The 24,105-nt window shown below is 48.1% G+C and overlaps 2 protein-coding genes across 2 annotated transcripts; one reads left to right on the plus strand and one right to left on the minus strand.

The window, feature by feature from the left end:
* The first annotated feature begins 819 nt into the window (after positions 1-819).
* VCP (valosin containing protein) lies at positions 820-14,775 on the plus strand. Its single transcript, XM_082656646.1, has 17 exons — positions 820-1,107; positions 4,302-4,413; positions 4,599-4,771; positions 5,870-6,012; positions 6,582-6,712; positions 7,426-7,557; positions 8,504-8,606; positions 9,259-9,392; positions 9,471-9,606; positions 9,965-10,077; positions 10,486-10,650; positions 10,740-10,862; positions 11,123-11,335; positions 11,534-11,842; positions 12,123-12,278; positions 13,808-13,962; positions 14,113-14,775. The coding sequence occupies exons 1-17, from the start codon at positions 1,091-1,093 to the stop codon at positions 14,216-14,218; spliced, it is 2,421 nt and encodes an 806-aa protein (XP_082512772.1). The 5' UTR covers positions 820-1,090; the 3' UTR covers positions 14,219-14,775.
* Positions 14,776-19,734: 4,959 nt separating this feature from the next.
* SPATA31G1 (SPATA31 subfamily G member 1) lies at positions 19,735-23,650 on the minus strand (the record flags this gene model as incomplete). The annotated part of the gene is made up of 2 exons (XM_082656855.1): positions 19,735-23,013; positions 23,420-23,650. 2 exons carry the CDS (start codon positions 23,648-23,650, stop codon positions 19,735-19,737), a joined length of 3,510 nt encoding a protein of 1,169 aa, XP_082512981.1.
* Positions 23,651-24,105: the final 455 nt, after the last annotated feature.

Here is a 24,105-nt window from a genome sequence, read left to right on the forward strand (position 1 = left end):
GTGAATTCAGTCAACAGGCCCCCAAAGCTGCCTATTGAATATAGTCAGGGCTAGCTGGCATTTTGGGCCCGAGGACTTCAAGTATCAGCCTACAATTTTCTTGCTGCTTTGGGTTCTGTTGAATCTGCTGTGTGTTCTGTAGTTGCCTAGTGACTCCTCTCTGGACTTGACTGTCCTCCCTCGTTTAGCCATAAATATTAATACCTGTTGGTAAGAGGAAGCATATATCTCTAAGCCCTGAGGAACTATAAAGCCTATGGGATTAGGATTACCAAAGGGTGCAATGACAATAAAGTAGAGTGGATTAAGAGCTGGGATGCTAGTCAGAGTCCAGAATACAGATGGCTGGAGCCAGCGTATTGAAGGAGCAAGGAGAGGGGTTAGGGTGGAGACTCAGGTTTTGGGAGAAGATGGGTGTGTAGGTTATCACTACAACAGGACTAGACTAATACAAGGGTTCAATCCATTGTGCCAGGTTTTAACAGCAGGATAAGCTCAGGAGCCAATGAACTGGAGCCAAGTGGGAGAGCCTGCCTCCCAGGGATAAAGCCTCTCCTTTCGCCAGTCGATCTGGCCCTCTTCCTTTCGTTGATTGGTCGAGAATCCCAATCCGTCGAGGAAGCGTAGCGTTGCGGCCAATTGCCGTGGCGTTACTAGGCGTGTTGCATCCCTGAGGCGGGAGCCGGGCAGCAAGCGAATTTCCTGATTGGCTCCGGTCCGCGGGTTGCTGGGGAGAGGCGCGGAGAGGCGGGAGGGAGTCCCCAGGGCAGGCGCTGATTGGCTGAGGTGAGAGCACCTCTCTTTCCGATGATTCGGCTCTTCTCGGCTCAGTCTTAGCGAAGCGTCTGCAGCCGTCGTTTGGGTGGTTGCTGCCGCTGCCCCCTCGCGGATCAGGCGTCAGCGTCTCCCGCCCGTCCGCCCACCGCCCCGGTGCCGCTGGGAGGAAGCGAGAGGGAGGCCGTCTGCGGGTTTGTCGCTCCACTCGTCCTCAGCCCGGGAGACCCAAGACCCGGCACAGTCGGTCGCCTGCCACCCCTTGTAGCCGTTACCCACGGGCCGCCACAGCCGCCGGCCGGGAGAGGCGCGCGCCATGGCCTCCGGAGCTGAGTGAGTGTGTGCGCGCGCCCGTCCGCCCACCGCGGGTGCGCGCACCGGCTGACCCGCTTCGCTGGGTAGGCCCGGCCGGGCCTGGCTGTGGGCGCGTCTAGGAGGTGGAGACAGGGAAGGAGGGAGAGGAGAGGAGAGGAAGGGGGCTAATGAGGAGCCGCGGACCCATTTGGGCCCGGCTGCGCCCCCGCGCGCCCCCTAGGCGGGGCTTGCGTTGGGCCTGGGTCGGGGCCTGGGCCAGATCGTGCTGTGTCATGCAGGCCCGGGCCGGCATGACTGGCTCCTCTGGGCGGCCGTCCCGGCCTAGTGAGGTCTGCGGGCCCACACTGCTGGCGCGGCGCCCCGGGACCTGGGGGCGCCCACCTGCGATCCGGCCTGCCACCCGCTCTAGGCCTTTGGTCCCCAGAGAGTGCAGGCCCTGCGGGCCCAACGCCCTAACTGCGCCCGGTGGGCGTGGACTTTGGGCCACGTGAAGGCCTTAGGAGCCCGGAGACCGAGGCGGAGGCCGGAGCAGGGGAAGGCCTGGCGAGCTCAGGGAAGCTCACGACGGCCACTTTTAGAGCCGGCTCGGCCTGGCTTGTGGTTGGCATCGTCTACGACCTGAGTGGTGAGAAGCTGTTGGGGAGAGGCGGGCCCAGCCTTTCGCATCTGGCCGCCTTCATACTTTAGGCCTGTTGTTATTCATACGAGAAGGCTTTAGTTAGTTTTCCTTGATGTTGTGAAATGAGGTTCAGTAGGTTCTTGCTAAAATTCAAACTTCAGTTCGTATTTTGTGAGCTTTCTAGATTTCAGCCTTTGAGGTGTGAGAGTTAGAGATGCCTTAACTAGTCAAAGACACGTTTCTTTCCCTAAGCAGTTATGTTGAGCAATCCTGGGCCCTCTACTAAGGAAAGCATCAGATAAAACCTGGCCACCTCTACCTATTTTAGAATTAAGAGCTTTAGATACTGGTGGGGGGGGGCGGGGGGAAGACACCCTCATCCTATGGAAACCCTTCTATGCAAATCACCTTCCTGACTTGAGAGTTTAGTTTTTTTTGAGATGTGTTCCTTTTTCTCAAGTTTCTGAATTGAGGTGAAGTATTACTCAGGTGCCTATTTAAAAGGACTGCTTAATAAAGAATTAAAGTAGTCTCTTAGTCTTTAGTTTCCAAGACTAAAAGTCCAAAATTCTTGGAACCTGGCATCATAGACAGTTTCTGATCTCTAGGTCATCTTGATGACTTACCTGAACTCTGTCCAAGTCCCCTGTGGCCCATTGGGGTTCTGGAAAGGGCCTGACTCATGCATAAGACCAGTGGGATGTCCCCAGAGAGCCTCCGGGACAGCTCTTGGCCCATGATCAAACTGAATTCCCTCATTTAGAGATTACTTCCTTTGATCTCAGTAGATAGATGTGGAATTAAAGGTCCTTACTTTAAGGGAAAAGCATCCCACTCATCTCCAGTGCTGGGGTCAGGAATGGTAGGCAGATTGGAGGTTTTCCTAGGATGCAGCTTTGGGGTTAAAATACAAACTGATGACTAGAGGCATCTGGCATTTTGTTTTTCTCTAGCCCTGGTCCTATACATCAAACGGGAAGATGGGCAGCCCTTGAAGGGTATTTTAATGCATAGGGGAGACGGAGAATGGATGGATTTAAATTGCCCTCAACTCTCATATTGACCATGCTTGCTTTCTAGGGTGTTGATAAGCATTGGAAGAGTATGCAGCATTGTGATCACCACCTTGGGGTTGGGGGAGGCAAGTTTAAACCTAAGGAAACTCCACTCTTGGAAACTAGTTTAAAGGGAATGAATAAACTAGTTTAAAGCCTATGTGAGAGGCTCAGCAGAAAACTTTCAACCTTTTTAGATGAATGGGATTTGTATTTCTTTTGAGTGTATCAGGACCAAAAGATGTAAAAAATCCCGTAACTCCCTAGCTCGTATTCTAGAGCATAGGCATCTTTTTTCTTGCAAGTTGTGAAGGTATTTCTAATAGGAATACTTTTTTGTCTTCTTTTGTTGACTGATAGATGCTTAGAACGATGCCTGACGTATTTTTTATGTATATGTATACACACACACACACGTGAATTTGTTGAGTGAAGAAATAACCCGTGGAAAAGCCTCCTTTTTATTTATTTCTTGGCTTCTTCCATTGTCTGGCCCTCTTATTTTGGTTAATGCTCATGTTTTCCTGAGCCTTACTAAGAGGAGGTAGCTCTTCAGAGGGAGAGCCCACTGTGTCTAGTTAGTGAAGGCTGGAGATGAGCTAAGTGAGAAATTGGTGTCAGATGAATGATCTTAGCTTCTAGGAAATGGTAGAAACTATTTAGATAGTTTAAACTCAGTTCAGACTCAGGCAACCTTGATTTGGGTGAGAGGGATTTGGCTTTGCCCCATGTCTCAGCATTTCTCGGTTTTAACTTTTTGAACCAACCCCATGGAGTTGTGTGTCTTTGCAGAGGTTTCTGAGATTCCTTTTGAGCTTGAGCTTCTTTCTGATGAAGGTTTCAGGTGTGTTAGTGTTTTGTGTGTGTTTTTTTTTCCAAATATGATTGTCTTTATAATTTGCATTCCTGTGGTACATAGAATGCTCTGGCGTTCAGCAGGTTTAGCCAGTAAGAAGGGTAATTCTAATGATTCTTCATTGTTCCAGGATTGCTCTGTGGGGCTTGGGGCCTCCCTGAGCCCTACGGGAGACTGTCTTGCTTGCTTCCTTCTGCAAGAAGGTTAGCAAGGAAAGAGCTTGTGCTATGTTCTGCAGTGCTAATCATTCTGGCCGTTGATACCATATGTCAGGCGTTGTGTTGAACTTGTATACATTATCTTGCTTAAGACAGTAATCCTCTGAGATGGGTGCTACTATAGTCCCCATTTTACAGAAGAGGACATCAACCTCCAGAGAGGTTAAATAACATGGCCAAGATCACAGTTAAGTGGCAGGGCTGGGATTCAGACCCAACAGGTCTGACTACAGAGCCCCTTCTCTTAATCGCTATTCTATACTGTCTGAGACTATTTTCATTTTGCTAAATACTGCTCAGTCTCCACTTTTATTTTGTTTTCTTAGTTTCCTGACCCTGGGGCAAGATCACCTGGGACCTTACAGCTAGGATACCAGTACTCAGAATACCAAGAGTTGCTGGTAGAGACTGGTGGGGCCCTTGCTGGAATATGTTTTGGAACTGACTTCATTTTCTCTTTCTAGTTCAAAAGGTGATGATTTATCAACAGCCATCCTTAAACAGAAGAACCGTCCCAATCGGTTAATTGTTGATGAAGCCATCAATGAGGACAACAGTGTGGTATCCTTGTCCCAGGTAAGTTGGGTCCACAGTCCAATCTTTGCTTATTGCACTTAACCTGAGGGCTTTTCCCGGGTTTCTTTTCTCATTTTTCTTGCAGTGACCACAGATAGAGTGGGGTTTACTGGGAATCCCAACCTCCAGGGCTGCTGCTTACCCCCTGGCCCAGTGACCCAAAGGCCTTAACCTTCTTTCCTCAGCCCAAGATGGATGAGCTGCAGTTGTTCCGAGGTGACACAGTGTTGCTGAAAGGAAAGAAGAGGCGGGAAGCTGTGTGCATTGTGCTTTCTGATGACACATGTTCTGATGAGAAGATTCGAATGAATAGAGTTGTTCGGAATAACCTTCGCGTACACCTGGGGGATGTCATCAGGTGTGTGTGGGGTTCTTGGCCCCTCAGGGATGGGAGGCCAGAGACAGCCTGCATTACAGGCAGTACCCCCACCAAGGCCTTGGCAGCTGCAGATATTGGGAGCTTGCAGGCCATGGGAAGACTTATGTTTCTAGGTTGTCTTTAGGTTTTGGTTCTGCCTCTGGGACTTTAAAGCCTGCCTTTGCATGACCCTTGGGACAAGTTGGCATTTCTATGACTTTCTTGGTACCTTTATATTTTTCTACCAGAGGTATAACTTATCACACCTTAGACCCTGGTTTAGGATGCCATTTGAGTGTTTGTATCTGCCAAGTAACCTTACAGCTGGGTTGCATTAATGGCTTTTGTTGGGGCTGGAATGAGATGGGAGTATGGGCTACGAGGTGGACTCGTAGCAGGTTTGTATAAAGATCCAAGTTAATCTAGGAGAGAGGCATAGTTTGAGCCACACCTAGGATAGCACCAGTCTGAGTGATTTTAGACTTAACTTTAGGCAAGAGGCTTCCCCATCTTGGAGTCATCTCTAGCCACTGTTACCCAACCATCTGTCACTTGGCCAGGAGCATCTCAGACTTCTGATTCTTTTCCATGGATTCTAGGTTTCATGTAGCCTTCTTCCTGGAGGTGCTTAGTCACTTTCTCAAGGTGCTCTGACCACCTGACTGAGATTATTTTTTCACTTCTATTTCTCTGACCCTGACACTTGTCAGACTAAGGTCTCCCTTTGTAACATTGGGTTACCAATACTGACCAGAATGGGTCATCGTTGGATATCTCTCACTGAAGACCTTCCCTCTTGTGTCTTTGTGAGGGTTCCAGATGTGTGGGTCTTCCTTTTGGCTCACTGATTGGGAGTGGGCCACCCCAGCATCTTCTTCTAGAGGCTCCCCCTACTACCCCACCCTGCGTGTGACCTGTTCTGCTTGGCTGTTTCTTTGCCCTCACTCCCACCCTACCCTCCTGCCTCTCTTCACCTAAAGCCATTCCCTGCCTTTTCTCTTTTGCTTGCCATCGGCTGTCTATGCCAGGCCCTTTTGGACACCCAGTGCTTGGGGCTGCAGTTTGGTTGGTAACGTGGAGTCTGCTTGTAATCCTCAGCATCCAGCCATGCCCTGATGTGAAGTACGGCAAACGTATCCATGTACTACCCATCGATGACACGGTGGAAGGCATCACTGGCAATCTCTTTGAGGTTTACCTTAAGCCGTACTTCCTGGAAGCTTATCGACCCATCCGGAAAGGTGAGAAATAATTCTAGGGACTGAACTTAAGGGTGATTGTTTGTAGGGATACCCAAGAGTAAACCTTGGGATATCTTTGTCTCATTCTCATATGTGTGTCTATACACACACATTCTGTACATATGCTCATGTGTACTCTCTCCTTCCCCACTTCCTTCCACTCCCCCATTTCCCCATTCCCACTCCTTGCTCCAGTAGAGTAAGCTGTCTTCTCTTTTATCTCTGAAGGAAGAGGTGGGCCATTTTGGCTGTCCAAAGTGTACTTAATATTTAGCACAGTTCTACCATTGGTGGTTGTCGTGAAAGCCTGGGTTATCTATACCCCAGAAGTCAAAAACCTTATGGGCTTCTTTCTGACACGTCAGGTTTTGTTCACTATCTTGAGTGGCAGAGGGACTCTTCACAGTTTACTTTCTATTTTTGCCTAATGCTTAATGAGATGTGGATGGGAAGGAGAAAGGGCAATATCTAGTGAACTTGGCATTCTAGATTCTAGGTTTTGATGAGGAATTCTCACTTGGTCTGGTAATAGATACCTCTAACTGCTCTTGTGCTGATTGCTCTCACAGGAGACATTTTCCTTGTCCGGGGTGGAATGCGTGCCGTAGAGTTCAAAGTAGTGGAGACAGATCCCAGTCCTTACTGTATTGTTGCTCCAGACACAGTGATTCACTGTGAAGGGGAGCCTATCAAACGAGAGGTGAGTTCTCTCCCTGATCCCGGTACCCTACTTCGTGATTACTTAGTGGGACAGTTGTGTGGTAGTTCCAAAGAATATCCAGACTTGATAGCTAAGCTTCTTCCCAGAGGTGGAAAACCTAGGTATTCATTTCTGGGCCTAGGTGTTTCTTGGAAGTATCTGATACCAATAATTTTTAAAAACCTAGATTGAACCTAAAAGGTCTAAGTGGTTGGAATAATTTTTGAGGAAGTGGTGCTGATGCTGGCATCTAGACCCCTGTGCATTTCCCACAGTTTCTAGCTTCAGGTCTTAGGGAAGCCCATCCCAGTAAGACTAAGGACAGTGTGATAGGGAAAGGCTATGCTAGAAATCTTTGCCTTGGCATAAATAAATAATTAAGTAAGTAAATAAAACAAAAGCAAAAATTGGGAATTCCCTGGCGGTCCAGTGGTTAGGACTCTGCACTCTCACTGCTGAGGGTGCAGGTTCGATCCCTGGTCAGGGAACTTAAGATCCCACAAGCTGCACAGCACGGCCAAATAAATAAAAATAAAAACAAAACAAAAGAAATCTTTTCTTTGGGATTTTTAGAGTTTTCCTTTGAGGCATGATCCCCTTAGAGGAGAATCTTCTCATACAGCAGATTTCTCTACATCAGATTTGGAGAAACTCACCTTTTGCTGATAGTAGTATTCCTGCCTTCTCCTTTTCTTTGTCTCTTCCATATTCAGGATGAGGAAGAGTCTTTGAATGAAGTGGGCTATGATGACATTGGTGGCTGCCGGAAGCAGCTAGCTCAGATAAAGGAGATGGTGGAGCTGCCCCTGAGACATCCTGCTCTCTTTAAGGCAATTGGTGTGAAGGTGAGCATCCTGGGCTCTGTAGGATATAGTCTAGGGTGGTGATTAACAGCTACTTGCTGTCTAATTCTAGGACGTCTTCATACATGTGTTTCATCATTGCCTTGGATTAGAGAGGAAGTACTGTATTTGAGTTTATAGAGGGCTCTAAATTCATTCATGCTACTAATGATCTACAACAGAGTGGGCCAGTTAAGTTCTCTGTTGTTTTTTTTTTTCTTAATTACAACCCTTTGAGAGGTAAAAACCATTTTCAACTAATGGACCCTGTAAATAAAATCTCACCAGTTTGCCAGCCTGTGTAGAACAGTGCTGCCCAGTAGAAGTAGAAGTTAAGGAAATTTGCAGAGTGTGAAGGATCCTGAGTCCAAAATATTTGCGAACTGCTGGTCTGAAATGTAACATCCCAATCATTCCCATATCATGGGACACCCTGAAGATGAAAGACAACTTCAAAGAGGAATACTTGTGGTAGTTGGTAAGGGAAGGCATTCCAACATGATAATAAATCCTGGAAGGTTGGGATAACTGGAGTGAGTGAGCCTCTGGCCGACACTCTTAAATGTCTAAGCTAGTCCTTGGTTCTTGTCTGTCTAAATTCAGGCCCTTGGCCTAATGGCCTCTTGCTTTTCCTAGTCCCTTCAGACTTCAGACTCAGTCACACTAAGAGTCTCTTGGTGTGGTTTCTCTGCTCTTTGTCTCCTATGCCTTCATAAGTATTGTCAGCTTTCTAGCAGTATTTTCTCTGCTGCTAAGAGGAGTGAGTATGGTCTGAAGTAAACTGTCTTCCTAGCAGCTGCTGCTTGAGGGCTCACTCTTACTGGTGTCAGAGTTGAGCTCTGATTCTCACCCTCTCTAGATGGAGCCCTTGTCAAGCCATTTTAGGGTGGCTGGGGTTGGGAGAAGGCGGGAGTCTGAACCTAATCACACCTTCTGTACTGGTCCTCAGCCTCCTCGGGGAATCCTGCTCTATGGACCTCCAGGGACTGGAAAGACCCTGATTGCTCGAGCTGTGGCGAATGAGACTGGCGCCTTCTTCTTTTTGATCAATGGTAGGAGCCTTGGTTCACTTTGTGTTTGGCTGGACTCAACTCTGAGCTGAGCGTGACCCAGTCTCATGAGCTGGAGAACTCATGGACATGTTCATTTGTATACCTATGCTTGTGTATACTTCAGTAACTTTATTCTAAAGTACATTGCAGACAGATAAGCAACAAGGGGATGGTATTCTACTCTGGTGCCGCCTGATCTGTCCCCACCTTGAGAAAGATTGTGGACAGACTGAAGACATTTAAGAGGAGTAAGTTAGAATGAGAACTCAAAATGTCCATGCTTACTTATTTGAGAGGGTTTGGGGGAAGACTGGCTGAGATCAGCTATCTCTTTGAGAATGAAATTTAGCTGGTAGAGGTCCAACTGGTGTGCTGCTTCTGCTCTGGCCAGAGGTCTCATAGCATCTGCTGTGATCATTTCATACTTCCAGCTCAACTGTTCAATAAGTGTATTGAGCTCCTTGACTTTTTATCCTGGCTTGGTGGCTACCCTGGGATAATGGTTGGTAGGGGCTGTGAGAAAGTAAGTAGAGGTTATTACCATATTCTCACCTAGGACCTGTCTCTGGACTGGGTGAACAAGATAGCTGATTTCTTTTGAGATTGAGAAAGGATATAGTTTTGTCATTGTATCCATTCTATATGCTTTCAGGTCCTGAGATCATGAGCAAGTTGGCTGGTGAGTCTGAGAGCAACCTTCGTAAAGCCTTTGAAGAGGCTGAGAAGAATGCTCCTGCTATTATTTTCATTGATGAGTTGGATGCCATTGCTCCCAAAAGAGAAAAAGTAGGAACTTACCCGAGGGGATAGTGGGGTGTTGAAAGGTCCTGACTTCACTTCTGACCAGACATTCTGTCCCGACAGACCCATGGGGAGGTGGAGCGGCGTATCGTATCACAGTTGTTGACCCTCATGGATGGCCTAAAGCAGAGAGCCCATGTCATTGTTATGGCAGCAACCAATAGACCCAACAGCATTGACCCAGCCCTACGACGATTTGGTAAGGACCCCAAATTTCTTTTTTTGCTGTCCTTGCTCTTGGGGAGATTGTGGCTCTACTGGCCTTAATCCCATTGATCCCACATCTGTCCTTCATCTAAGTCACCTATTCCTGAGGATTTCTTGAAGCTCTTTGCAGTGTTAGGGCCCAGGGTTCCTTTCCCTTTTTCCATGTCATGTCTAGGGTGACCACCCATCCTGGTTTGCCTGAGACCAAGGGATTTCCCAGAATATGGGGCCTTCAGTGCTAACTTCAGGACATTCCTGGGCAAACTGGGATGGGTGGTCACCTTAGGCCTGCCCTTTCTTCCCTCTGCACCAGAAATGATTCCTGTCTATGTTTACGCACTGTCTCACAGGTCGCTTTGACAGGGAGGTGGATATTGGAATCCCTGATGCTACAGGACGCTTGGAAATTCTTCAGATCCACACCAAGAACATGAAGCTGGCAGATGATGTGGACCTTGAGCAGGTGGAGTGATGATGAGGGCTGGCCAGAAGTTAGGATATCTGTTTCCAGGCAGTTGAAGGGAACTGACTAGGGACATAAGCTTCAGATGTGAGGCAATTGATTTTGATTCTTGTGCAGGGGAAGGGAAGTGATCTCAGATTGAATCCAGGAAACTAGGGTTGGCATGTTTCTCGGTTGACACTGAATTAGAGTGAACCAGAATTTGGGGGGCAGCTTTATTTCCAGGCCCCGAGTCCAGGCTTGAATACTTAAAACCCAGCCGATGAAAGGGCCACTAGTATGTGTTCAGGGAAATGGAAGGACCCAGAGACAGAAGTCAGGGGAAGGGACCAGGATTCTGTTGTCTCTGAGCTTCCTAAGGCAGCTAGGTCTCAGAGACAGCATAGTAAGAAGATCTTCTCTCTGCAGGTAGCCAATGAAACTCATGGGCATGTGGGCGCTGACTTAGCAGCCCTGTGCTCGGAGGCTGCTCTGCAAGCCATCCGCAAGAAGATGGACCTCATTGACCTAGAGGACGAGACCATCGATGCTGAGGTCATGAACTCCCTGGCAGTTACTATGGATGACTTCCGAGTAAGGGCCTCTCCCATATCTCAGGTACACACACATGCACTTTGATCTCCCCTGGCAAGTCTCATCCCCAGTTTTTCTTCCCTTTTTAGTGGGCCCTGAGCCAGAGCAACCCGTCAGCACTGCGGGAAACTGTGGTAGAGGTACCACAGGTGACCTGGGAGGACATTGGGGGCCTGGAGGATGTCAAACGTGAGCTTCAGGAGCTGGTCCAGGTAGGGTGCTTGGTCCAGGGTGAGTCACTGCGTCAGTACGTTGTAATTGAGCTGGGTGATATTGGGGTGTTGTCACATTCATTGCAGAAATTGTGAGCATAATTCGGGAACCTGCTATTCTCTGGTTGGAGGCACTAAGGAGCCTGCTTTTAGGGAACCTGGGTCTTCACCATGGGATGGTGTGGGAGGATGCTTCTGTTTGGTTAGGTTTCTTTCAAACTATGGAGGTATCCCTGAACCCTCTTTGCTTTTCCTCCTAGTATCCTGTGGAGCACCCAGACAAATTCCTCAAGTTTGGTATGACACCTTCCAAGGGAGTACTGTTCTATGGACCTCCTGGTTGTGGGAAAACCTTGCTGGCCAAAGCCATTGCTAATGAGTGCCAGGCCAACTTCATCTCCATCAAGGGTCCTGAGCTGCTCACCATGTGGTTTGGGGAGTCTGAGGCCAACGTCAGAGAAATCTTTGACAAGGTGAGCTATAGGTGGCTGGGCTATCAATTCACTTGCTTGGGGACAAGTTAAGGGTGGAGGCTATTCTTTGGGAGAGTAAACACCATCTCATTCTGGCAGCTCAGCTAGGGCAGTGAAGGTCACTTTATCTTCCGTTCCTTCTCCGATCTGAGAGATCCGATTGTGCTAATGCTTGAGTCCATCTGTCCCCTCACACAGGCCCGCCAAGCTGCCCCCTGTGTACTGTTCTTTGATGAGCTGGATTCGATTGCCAAGGCCCGTGGTGGCAACATTGGAGATGGTGGTGGGGCTGCTGACCGAGTCATCAACCAGATCCTGACAGAAATGGATGGCATGTCCACAAAAAAAAATGTGTTTATCATTGGCGCTACCAACCGGCCTGACATCATTGATCCTGCCATTCTGCGACCTGGCCGCCTTGATCAGCTCATCTACATCCCACTTCCTGATGAGAAGTCCCGTGTTGCCATTCTCAAGGCCAACCTGCGCAAGTCCCCAGTTGCCAAGGCAGGTGCAAGGTCTTGGGGTCGTGGTGACTTCTGTGAATCTGCAGGCTGTGTGGAGTGGTGTTTGGTTCCTGGACAGGATTCCGTTGGGGATTCCTGGGGTTATGGTTGAAAAGGGAATATGGAAGATTTGGGGGTATTAGGGTAATCTAGAATAAGGAATAAAACGGGGTGGCAGAAGATGGGACAAACTGGAATTGGGAGTGTTTGGATGGTCAAAGATCCATGTATCACAGGGGAGGAGAGACTGAATGCTAAGATAGATATGTTGCTTCTTTTAGGATGTGGATTTGGAGTTCCTGGCTAAGATGACTAATGGCTTCTCTGGAGCTGACTTGACAGAGATTTGCCAACGTGCTTGCAAGCTGGCCATCCGTGAATCGATCGAGAGTGAGATCAGGCGAGAACGGGAGAGGCAGACCAACCCATCAGCCATGGTGGGTCTGCATCCTTTCCCCAGATGTGCCAGTTGTGGGAAGCCAGGGGACAGTCTCCACAATGCCCTAGAGTTAAGAGTATAAGATTTTGGAAAGATCACCTGACTGAGATGTTTAGCAGAGCATCAAAGAGAAAATGCTGAGCATATAACCTCTTCAATCAGGAATTATAAAGGCTGAGAAGAGATCAGCAGAGAAACACATAGAGCAGGGCTAAGAACCTAGTGTCTGTGGACCTATCCTTGGTGTTCCATGGACCCCTTGAATTAAATGCACAGTTTGGTGGAGTGTGTGTGTAAGCTCAATAAAGATAGGGACTCTATATCATCTTGCTTGTTTCCCATTGTATCATGGCACAGTGTTAGAGACTGACTTCGCGAATAAAGAAATAAATGGCTTTCTTTACTTTTTAGAGGGGGCCTGTGACATCTCTCCTTCCTCTCATCAAAGCTTATAAACTAGGGCTTCCCTGATGGCGCAGTGGTTGAGAGTCCGCCTGCCGATGCAGGGGACACGGGTTCGTGCCGCGGTCCGGGAAGATCCCACGTGCCGCAGAGCGGCTAGGCCCGTGAGCCATGGCCGCTGAGCCTGTGCGTCCGGAGCCTGTATTCCGCAACGGGAGAGGCCACAACAGTGAGAGGCCCGCGTACCACAAAAAAAAAAAAAAAAAAAAAGCTTATAAACTACTGATACACTGATCCGAGGGCAGTCTCATAAATCATAGCAATTGAGTGGCTTCTCAGTAGAAGAGATAGGGTGTGAGCCTGGGCTGTGAAGAGAGAGAATTTGGGTAAAGGAAATAAGGCGCCCAAATAACCCACTTGAGAAGTAGGATTACGGGAACTGGGAAAACCTGGGTAGAATTGAAGACATCATATGTTGCTGGAAGTGAGGCCAGTAGGTAAGGTGTAATCTAGATGTGATAAGCACTTTGACATTTTCTTTTTAAAAGTTTATGTTTTTGAGGTATAATTTACATATTGTAAAATTCGCCCTTTTTAGGTGTACTATTTCTGTGCTTTTTGACAAAATATATAAGTTCTATAACTACAGTTGAGATAGACAAATTTCCATCATCCCCAAAAGTTCCCTCGTGCCACTTTTTAAATTTTTTTTTATTTTTTGGCCGTGCCTTGCAGCACACGGAGTCTTAGTTCTCCAACCAGGGGTCAAACCCCTGCAGTGGAAGCGCGGAGTCTCAACCACTGGACCGCCAGGGGAGTCCCTCTCATACCACTTTAATCAGCTTCTTTTTCCCACCCTAAGCCCTTGGTAACCACTGATAAGAATTCTGTCCCTACAGTTTTACCTTTTCCAGAATGCATTGACAGGTTTTTAAGCAGGGCAGTGACTCGGTTTTAGGAAGATTGGCCTGGCAACCTGTTCAGGAGAGGCCCAACTTACTGGAGAGGCCCAATCCTCTAAGCCTCTGCCATAAGCTACTGCAGTAATGGGGTCAGGAAGGCCAGGGAAGGAATGCAGGCTGAGCCTTAACTAGCCCCGGTGGTCTGTGTTTACCTTTCCTGCAGGAGGTAGAAGAGGATGATCCAGTGCCTGAGATCCGCCGAGATCACTTTGAGGAAGCCATGCGCTTTGCCCGCCGTTCTGTCAGTGATAATGACATCAGGAAGTATGAGATGTTTGCTCAGACCCTTCAACAGAGTCGGGGCTTTGGCAGCTTCAGGTAACTAGGTTTCAGTGGGCAGTGCTTAATTTGTCTTGGATAACTCTACAGCCAAGGTAGTTGGAGCCCTAAGGAGGCTAGAATGGGTAGTTGTGAAAATCCTAAACAAGCCCTGCCCTAACCCTCTTTTTTGCCTCTGCTCTCGTGCAGATTCCCTTCAGGAAACCAAGGTGGAGCTGGCCCCAGTCAGGGCAGTGGTGCTGGCACAGGTGGCAGTGTGTACACGGAAGATAACGACGATGACCTGTATGGCTAAGTGGTGGTGGCCAGCGCGCAGTGAGCTGGCCTGGCTGGACCTTGTTCCCTGAGGGTGGGGGCGCTTGCCCAGGAGGGACCAGGGTGCGCCCACGGCCTGCTCCGCTCCTCGGTCTGAACAGTTCAGCCGCAGCCAGATTCTGGACCGGGGCTTGCTGTTGCAAAAAAATACAAAACAAAAGCGATAAAATAAAAGTGATTTTCCATTTGGGAGGCGGAGAATGAATTACCATCAAGAAATTGGGCCTTGGGCCCATGCTCTTTCTGTTGTAGTTTGGGGCAGTGCAGGGGACCTCTATGGGTGTGAACAAAGGCATTATCGCCATTCCCCACGGTAAAGCATCTGCACTTCACTCAATGCTGCCCAAGCCCTCCCTTCTTCCCCCTACCCAACCTGGGTAGGAGGGTGAAGGGCTACAGTTGCTGAGTGTTTATATAGAGAGTAGGTTGGTTCTTATTTTACATGCTTTTGAGTTAATGTTGGAAAACTAATCACAAGCAGTTTCTAAACCAAAATGACATGTTGTAAAAGGACAATAAACATTGGGTCAAAATGGAGCCTGAGTCCTGACCCCTGTGCCTGCTTCTTTTCCTGGGAAGGGCCTTGGGCTACTCCAAGAGTGCCAAGGCACTCTTCCAAATGTGAAATTCTAGAATTAAGATTGCACCCTCTTCCCCTACTGATAAACATTGGTATACTGCTGCCTCGCCCAGTGTCTGCAGTATCACTGGATAGGACTGCAGTGGAGGGAGAGCAGCCTGATGGAGCTCCAGATGTGGTGAATGTGGGATCCTCTACCTGTATTTGATGTGGATGGTGAGATTAGGCCTGCAGAGTCCCCTTTTCCTGACCAAGGCTGAATTGGGGTGTCCTCCAAAAATCTAAAAGTTGTAGAAAGATACAGTTTCTGTCTGGAGATGGATGTTCTCTTGATGCATCTAAAAATTTCAAATATTCATGTTCTGGTTGAGGATCACTTACAGTTATGTCCACCTTTATGTGATTTGTATTATGAAAACATAGCTTTTTTTCTAATATAAAATTCTAGTATTGGATGTGTTTCTTTCTAAACGAAACATCCTCCCCTGCTCCTCGTTTTTCAGATGATTGCTTGCATAGTTTTGTCCAGGTATAGAGTATCCTCTTCGTTCAGGAAGAGGATACTTCGTGCTTCTGGGATCAGTACCTCGATGCCTTATCGAAGAAGGAGTATGGTGCAGAGAAAATAATCCACTGAGTCAAATTAGTCATTCTAGTACTTATACCAGCCTCTGGTTTGATCTACATAGGTAGGTAAACTACAAGGACTCAAGATAGTCTGATTAAACTAGGGGTGATTAAACTGGGGCATCTTGAACTCATGTGCTGTGAAATAGATATTCTTGCACTTTTGTGATTTGCATTGACTGTCCCTTGTGACACTTCCTCCACTGGATCCTGTCTTTGGTCCTCCTTTGGTTTTCCTACCATTTTAGGTATCCTGACGGCTTAGCTTTCAGTCTTCCTACTCTGGACATTGTCACTCTATCTCATCCCTGTGGCAACCTAACCTCAGTAAGACCAAAGACAAGGTCTTTTGTGGTAAAGACATTTGGTACCTCTGCATCAAGGTATGGGAACAGAACAGAAGGCAAGATCCCACAAAATAGGTAGAGGTACTGGTTGATATGTGATAGAAATTTGTGTTGGAATGATTGCTTTGCACTCACTTATAACACGAAGTGTGTCTATAGGGAAGGTGGTTGGAGCTTTATAGATTCTTTAGGAAAAAAATAAGACTAGACTTGTGAGAGGCCTGGTTTTGCTTCTCACACTTGTGCATATAGCAGTGTAGCGTCACACAAGGCACGGAGCTCTTCTGGGGCCTCGAGATTTCTTAGTCTGATAAAATGATTGACAGTGCTTCGTAAACTGTAGAAAGCAGTGTGAGGGACTGTTTATTGTCAAAATGCACCTGCAGAAGCCTGCATACTTAAACCAAGAGGCAAATTGTATAGGCAGTTCATCTTTCTCCCCACAGGGTTCCCAGAAAGAAATTGGAATGTGATCTTACTATAGCCATCTTCCCACAGGATAAGTGCTGTGATTAGAAGATGGGTTTCTAACCAAAAATATGGCATCAAATTAGATCATGGAAGACCAACAGTTCACCACAGAGGCGAAAGCAAAGATGGAACTATAAATCTAAAATCTTGAAATATATTGGGGTCCAAGACACTGATCCTGCAAGTAGCCCTGAGAGTAGTGGTTACATGGTGCCCAGGATGCCAGTCATTAGTTTGACCGAACTGAACAAATGTTAAATCGTTTGTTAATCTTGCCCGGCCCTACAACCTACTGAGGGCTTAAAAAGACTTAAGAATATAGGACTTGGATGTTTCATAAAGCTATTCAGAGTTGCATAGACTCATTAAATGGCCCTATGTCAAGTGGAAATTCAGAATTGCATTGTCTTTGAGACTATGAGACTATTTTTCTGGGGGTGGATAGGTGGGGAGAAGGAAAGTACCTTCAGTTCCACTCCTGGCCAGCAGGTGGTAAGTTGGGCTCAGACCCTATAGACAAGTTAGGGCTAAATAAAACTTTGGAACAGAATAGTAACATTAGTGAGAGGAGGCAGAGGGAAGCATGTACCTTCTGACTGTTTTTCTCAACCAACTATACAGAGTAGAGCGAATGTTATGATTGGGAAGAGCACTGGTTGGGAGTGTGAACTTGACCTCACAGAACCTCACTGTCTTTGAAGGACTTGATAGCCATAATACCAGGAAAGCAGTGCTATCAACAAGACATAAATTGTTATGGGGCTGCAAAGAAGGGGAAACCGTACTAAGATAGGAGAATCTGAGAAGGCTGTGGAGGCAGTCTGAGCTGGGGGTTAAAGGAAGATGGGAGGCTTGACATGGGGTCAGAGCATGCTTAAGAAGCATCAGGTTGACTAGCAAGGGAGTGAATTCTGAGAGGCCAAACCACATTGTGAAGAACCTCAAATGCCAGGTGTGAACTTTATTTTAATGATCTTGTGGGTCCTCTGGGGGTTTAGGCAGGAAAGTAACCGTCAGATTTCAGGGCTAGAGAACTTTTTTTTTCTTCTTTTTTTGTTGTGGCAAAATAACATAAAATTCATGCAAAAATTTCCAAGTGTACAGTACAGTATTGTCAACTACATGTGCATTGTTGTGTATAGACGATTCACTTTTTTTTCATTGACAGTTCACTTTTTTTTTTTTTTTTGCCTCACAGTGCGGCTTGTGGGATCTTAGTTCTCCGACCAGGGATTGAACCCAGGTCCCCGCAGTGAAAGCACTGAATCCTATCTGCTGGACTGCCAGGGAGTTTCCAACAATTCACGTTTTTTTTTTTTGTTTTTCTTCAGTACACGGGCCTCTCACTGTTGTGGCCTCTCCCATTGCGGAGCACAGGCTCCGGACGCACAGGCTCAGTGGCCATGGCTCACGGGCCCAGCCGCTCCACGGCATGTGGGATCTTCCCGGACCGGGGCACGAACCCGTGTCCCCTGCATCAGCAGGCGGACTCTCAACCACTGTGCCACCAGGGAAGCCCAACAATTCACTTTTTAAAAAACTTTTATTTTTGGGAATTTCCTGGTGGCCCAGTGGTTAGGACTTGGTGCTTTCACTGCCATGGGCTCGGGTTCAATCCCTGATTGGGGAACTAAGATCTGTAATGCAGCCAAAAATTATATAGTATTCCCAATAACCAGAGATAATCTTTTTTTTTTTTCTTTTTTAGATTGGGGCGTGAGGTTAAAGGAGGAGTCAGGAGCAGGCTTCTGGCTTCAGTACTGGGGTGGATGTTGTACACCCCTTCAATAGGAATTCGCACATTGGAGGACAGGGTTAAAGGGAAAATGAGTAAGTTTTAGACAGGTTGTATATGAGACAATACTAGTAGGTGGTAAGATAGGTGGATCCTGAAGCCTAGAGATGGTTAAAAAATGACCCATGTTTTGAAATATCGCACTTAATGGAATGGGTTCAAGACACTATGTTTTTAATGGTATTGGTAAAATTGGATATCTTTTTTGGGGGTTGGGGGAGTTAGATTCTCTCCTCATACTGTACTCAAAAATTAGATTAACAATCTAAACATAACATCTATGGGAATTCCCTGGTGGTCCAGTGGTTAGTGCTCTGCCCTTCCACTGCAGGGGACACGGGTTCAGTCCCTGGTTGGGGAACTAAAATCCCACATGCTGCACGGCATGGCCAAAAATAAATAAACAAATGTCCATGAGGGTGCTAGAAGAAAGTGTCTTAGAATCCATAAGGGAACATGTTGGTAGATTTAAACTTTGGCATGGTAAAATCGCTTTAAAATTAGAAAATAAGCTACAGATTGGGAGAAACTATTTGCAGCATATTAACAGGTTGAGTTAATATCTGTGACAGACAGGATAATGCCATTCCCAAACCCCCTGACCAATGCCCACGTCCTAATCCTTGGCACCTGTGAATATATTGTGCTACATGGCAAAAGGGAATTAAAGTTGCAGATGGAAGTAAGGTTGCTAGCTAACTTACTTTAAGATAGGAAGAGTATCTTGGATTATTGAGGTGGGTCCAATGTAATTAAAAGTGTCCTGAAAAGTGGGAGAGGGAGGAAAAAGTGATGTGAGAAGAACTTGACTTGCCTTTGCTAGCTTTGAAGATGGAGGAGGAGGGCTAATAGCCAAGGAATGTGGGCAGCTTCTAGAAGCTGGGAAAGACCAGGAACGAATCCTACCCAGTGCCTACAGAAAGGAATGCGGCCCTGCCAACCTCTTGATTTTAGCCCTGTGAGACTTCTAATAAAATTAATTTATGTTGTTTTGTGATAATTTGTTATGGCAGCAGTAGAAAAGTAATAAAATACCCAGCAAACAATGCAGTAGAAAAATGGGTATACGATATGAACAGGCAATTATAGAAGAAATTCAGCGATCGCTAAACATATGAAAAGGGACTTGTTTTTGTGGCCTTGGAGGTGCATGAGCTAAACTAGAGAGAGAAAAGAGCAGAGGGCTGACAAGAATTGGCTAGAAATATATGTGGGGAACTTGTGTATCAAGTATGTGAAGAAGGGGACCATACCCAGGACCAAGAGCAGCTGCCTAGACCCAGACCAATTGTGCTTGTGTGAATGGATATATTTTTCTTCTGTTGACTTGCTGTGAAGTTTTTCTCAAGGGCAGCATTGGTCTGTGCTCCCCTGGCCTTAACAGCTTCACCCTGTAGAGTGAGGACTCCAGGTTGTAGACTCCAGGTTGATCATCTGTGAACAGCTTGAAGAGAAAGTTAAGCCTATAGAATCCTGAGCTCTCTACTTCTGGGACCTGATCCTGAGGAGATACAGCTGCAGCAGAATAGGGAACCATCATTTCCAGTACCCCAGACTCCAAAAAAGACATGAGTGGGGTTTGTCTAGTTCAGCTAGTTTATTAGGATTTCCTTTGTGTCTCCACCCCCCAACTGGTTTGGCTTCAGGTCTTGGGGTACTTATATTGGGTGCCAGTACTACCAGCCTTTTCTCTGCTGACTGGATTTGGTGGGCAGGGGTCCATGGGTACCCAGAAATTTGGCTAACATCCTTTGGAGACCCCTGGTAAGGGGAGCCTGAGGTGTGGGGGAGGAAAGATGCTTCTGGGCCCAAGGGCAGTGCTTACAGTGCCGAGGGGCTAGGATGTCACCAGCTCCCAGCCTTGCCCCTCTCTGACCTTGGGAACCTGAAGCCTTGGAGTGAGGCTGCAGGGAGGGAGCAGTGTGTCGAGAGCTCTGGTCCCTGTGCTGAGATCTTTGCAAAAGTCTGCTTACAGGGACCTCTGCTAGTCTGGCCTGGGCTAGGTGGCTTTTCCCTGTAACTGTGGTTGAGCCCAATTTTGCATCCCCTTCTCTGTGGTCTCCTTTGGGTTTCCTGGGGCGCTCTCTCTTTTTGGCTGAAGATAGGGCTGAAGCCTTGTCCTGTCTCTTGCCTGAGGCTGGAACCTCAGGGTATGAGGGCTCTTCCAGGCCTGGGCAGTGAACACATGACCCCTGGGATGACATCTTCACATTCATTCTTTGCTCTTTCTGAGGCTCTTGTTCTGCCCTGCCAGACTTCCATAGCTGAGGTTGGATAGAGGAGTGGGAGTGATAACAGTGGGGGACCTGGATAGGCTGAGTTACTGTGCTCTGAGGTTTAGGGGGATGACAGCTTGAAGAGTTGGGGCACAGACTGAGGGGATGAATCTGCTGTGGTGGGCAAGAAGAGAGTCTCCGGGTGGCTTGAGTTGTGGAGCTCAGGGCAGGGGAGCTGCCAAATGATTGACTTGGGCCAAGAGATCTGGAAGCAGGGCTCTGCTCTAGTTTCTTCAGCCTGAGTTCCAACTCTTTACTCCAGTGCCAGGCCTGGACCCCAGAATGGGTGGGCATCTTTGGGACAGCCTCACCCTGGGAGGATGGAGTCTCTGCCTTAGCCCCTGGGAACAGCTCTCCCTTGGGTAGGCCAGGCTGGTTGGACTCAATCTTCAGAGCTTCAGCTTGGGTGGGAGGCCAGGGTATTGGCTGTAGGGGATCCACTGCTGGAAGGCTGGGGTCCTGGGGGATCCCTCTTTGTTGCACATTCCTCCACACAAACTCAAGGTCAATGTGTGGATCTGGTAGAGGAGCAGAGAGTGACCTGGGGGTTGGGGCTGGGAGTTCAGTGGTGCAGCAGTTCCCTCTCTGCTCTACTGTTTCCCCCTCAGGTTTACAGTTGCATTGGTCTCCAATAGGCTCACTTGTGTGAGACTTTGACATAGAGTTTGGGCATGGGCTGGGACCCCACAATGGGGACACAGGAACACAACAGGTTTCTTTCTGCTCCATGTCCCCCGCAGTAGGCTCAGAGTCAGATTGGACTCCCAAGGGGTTGGCTCCACGTGGGTCTTGGGGTAAGCTGCAAGCCAGGAGCTCAGAGGCCCAGGAGTTCTTTCTCCTTTCTATGTCCCCACATGTAGCTTCAGAATCAAACAGGACCCCCGTAGGGCTAACTCTGAGGGAATCCAGTACAAGAACTGCGGGTGGGCTGAAGGCCAGAGATAGCGATTCAAAAGCCCAGGAATTCCGGGAATGATCAGTGTCCTTCCATGCAGTTTCTGACCCAGTAAGCCCTCCCACAGGATTGATTCTGTGGGGTTCTAGAATAGGAGCTAGAGATGGGCTGTGGCCAGGGCCTGGAGATTCTGAGGTCCAGAGGTTGTCTGTCTGCCTCATGGCCTCCCACAAAGCTTTGGACTCAGACAAGACTGCCTGGGTACCCGTTCCTAGGGACTCCAGCAGAGAGGCTGAGGGAAGGCTGGGAGATGAAACTGGGTCTGCAGAGACCCAAAGATTTTCTCTACTCTGCATGCCCTTCCACGGAGTCTCAGATCCTGATGGGACACATGCAGGCATGGTTCCATGGAGTCCTGGGTCGACGTCCAAGGCTGAGGGCTCAAAGGCCCAAAGGTTTGTTGAATTTTCTCTGCATCTCCACTGGGGCTCATATCCAGATGGATCTCCCAGGGGACTGCCTCCCTGGAGTTCTGGCAGGGGATGTGGGGGAGGGCAGGGGGCTGGCGTTGGGGGCTGAAAGGCTTGAGTACTCTCTTTATGTCCTGTGGTTCCCCACTGAGTCTCATATACAGGTGGAACTTCCAGGGTGCTGGTTCCTTGGGGCTCTGTCATGGGGGCTACAGATTGGCAAGGGACTGAGGTCGGAGGCTCAGAGATCTGAGGATTCTCTCTTCGCCTTGTGGTTTCCCAGAGGGCTTCACGTCCAGAGAGGCCTCCTATAGGGCTGGCTCCTTGGCATTCTGGCAGAGAAGTTGGGGTTAGGCTGGGAGTTGGCACTGCTGGCTCAGGGGTTTTGGGGTCCTCATTTTGCCCCGTGGTCCTCCATGGGGCCTCAGACCTAGTTAGGGCTCCCAGAAGGCTAGCAGGATTTTCTGCTAGGGAGGCACAGAGTGAGTCTGGAATGTGTTGTTGGAGGCCAGGATCCCATGGCACCTTCCACCAGACCTCAGATGAATGGAAGAGTTTGGAGGGCCTGGTTCTTTGGAGGTTAGGCTGTGGGTGCAGGGCTTGATCCTCAGAGACCCAAGGGACCTCTCTCTGCTGTGTAAGCCACTGTGTGTTTGCCTCAGTGCCAGATAGGACTCTCTTATGGTCCATGGGAAAGAATTTAAGTTGGAGGGGAAGTGATGGGACAGGAGGGGAAGATGGGGAGGGAAGTTGCTGAGGGTCAGAGGCCGTTCCTTCCAGATCTTCTGTAGTATGGACTTCATGTGTAGGAAGTGGGGTTGGGGAACAATACTGGGGAAGCAGCAATACTGGGGTTCTAGGCAGGAAGGCAAACTTGTTAAAGAAGACAGAAGGACTGACAGACAACTTCAGGGGAGAGAGGCCACCTGAGCTCAGGAAGATGGCCTCCAAGGACTCACTGTGCAGAGAGGGGAGACCCCAGAAGAGCTGGCTTTCTCTCTGCTGTAGGTGGCTCCCTGATGCTGTCTTGTGCCTCACAGGCAGGTTGGTCAAGATCTGAAAGGTGGGGAAGGATCTGGAAGGGTTTGGGGTCTGTGTGAGTACTTGCTCTAGTGTCCCTATGGACTTGTGGAGGCCCTCAGAATCACAGGATGGCTGGGATGGGGCTGTGGTGGCCTGTTCTCCAATAGGAGCTTCTTTGGGAAGAGAACATGGCTTCAGTGGATCCAGAGATACCTCCTCTTCTTCTTCCTCCCCTGACTTCTGCTTCCACAGGCGATCAAGGAAAGCCACGCGGTACAGAAGTGGTAGGCCCTGGGGAGTGGAGAAAGATACAATCTTTCTGGGGAGTGGAGAAAGATACAATCAGGCATGAAGCCTTTTTCAGAGACACAAGATGTACTGTTAAGCCCTCAGTCTTTGTTCTACAGTGAGTGAACAGTTACTCACTGGGGCCCACATCTGTGGACAATAGTCACTTACCCATCTGGTGTTAATGGCCATTACCCAACTACATTTGGAGATCGGCATTCCCTTACATAACCCCACATCTAGGGTCAATGATCATTCAGCTGGCTTGAAATCTAGTGTTAATGGTCACTCACCCAGCCTCACATTTAAGGCTTATAGTCACTCTTTTGAGCCCACATTGATGTCAATGATTCCTTACCTGAACTCATGTGGTGAGTCATTTACCCAGCTGCACACCTATGTCACCCACCTTGCCTTGCATCTTGTCCCCAGAGTACCAGGGCTGAAGCTGTCGCCATCTCCCAAGCTGCCACCACCTCTGGATCTGCCAAACCACAAACAAGAATAGTGTTACCAGGTTCCCTGGACTCAGAAGGCAGCTGCTGCCACAGTGTCTGCAGGCCAGGGCATGGGTCAACTGGCCCCAGAGAAGCCCCATGTCCCCCTCAGCCCCAAGCAGGCCCTCTGGCAGCCATTCCATTTTTCCTCAGCCTAGTGGCAGTTTACCCTGAGGTCATCACTGCATCACAGAACAAAGAACTCCCATCCCCCACATACCTAACAGCAGTCTCTGTGAATTTAGAGCCCCAAAATTGCGCCCACCAGACAACTCATACTTTATTCAGTGAAAGCTTAGTGATCCCCTTTTGTCTTGATTAACAAGGTCAGAATTATCTTCAGGCATTGTGGTTGAGGACATGGATTCTAGCATCAAACTACCTTATTCAAATCCTAGCTCTGCCACTTCCTACCTGTGAAATCTCAAACTACTTTATCTTTCAGTGCCTCAGTTATACACATAGGGTTGTTTTGAGGGTTAAATGAAAACATTTATATGCTTAGAGTAGTACATAGTATATGCTATGTTAAAACATTATTTCTTTTTTTGCCATAAATGATCAATAACCAATCTATAACAAGAATAGAATAGAGGAG

This window comes from Grampus griseus (genome assembly GCF_964374135.1).
Source record: "Grampus griseus genome assembly, chromosome: 6".
Lineage (NCBI taxonomy): Eukaryota > Metazoa > Chordata > Mammalia > Artiodactyla > Delphinidae > Grampus > Grampus griseus.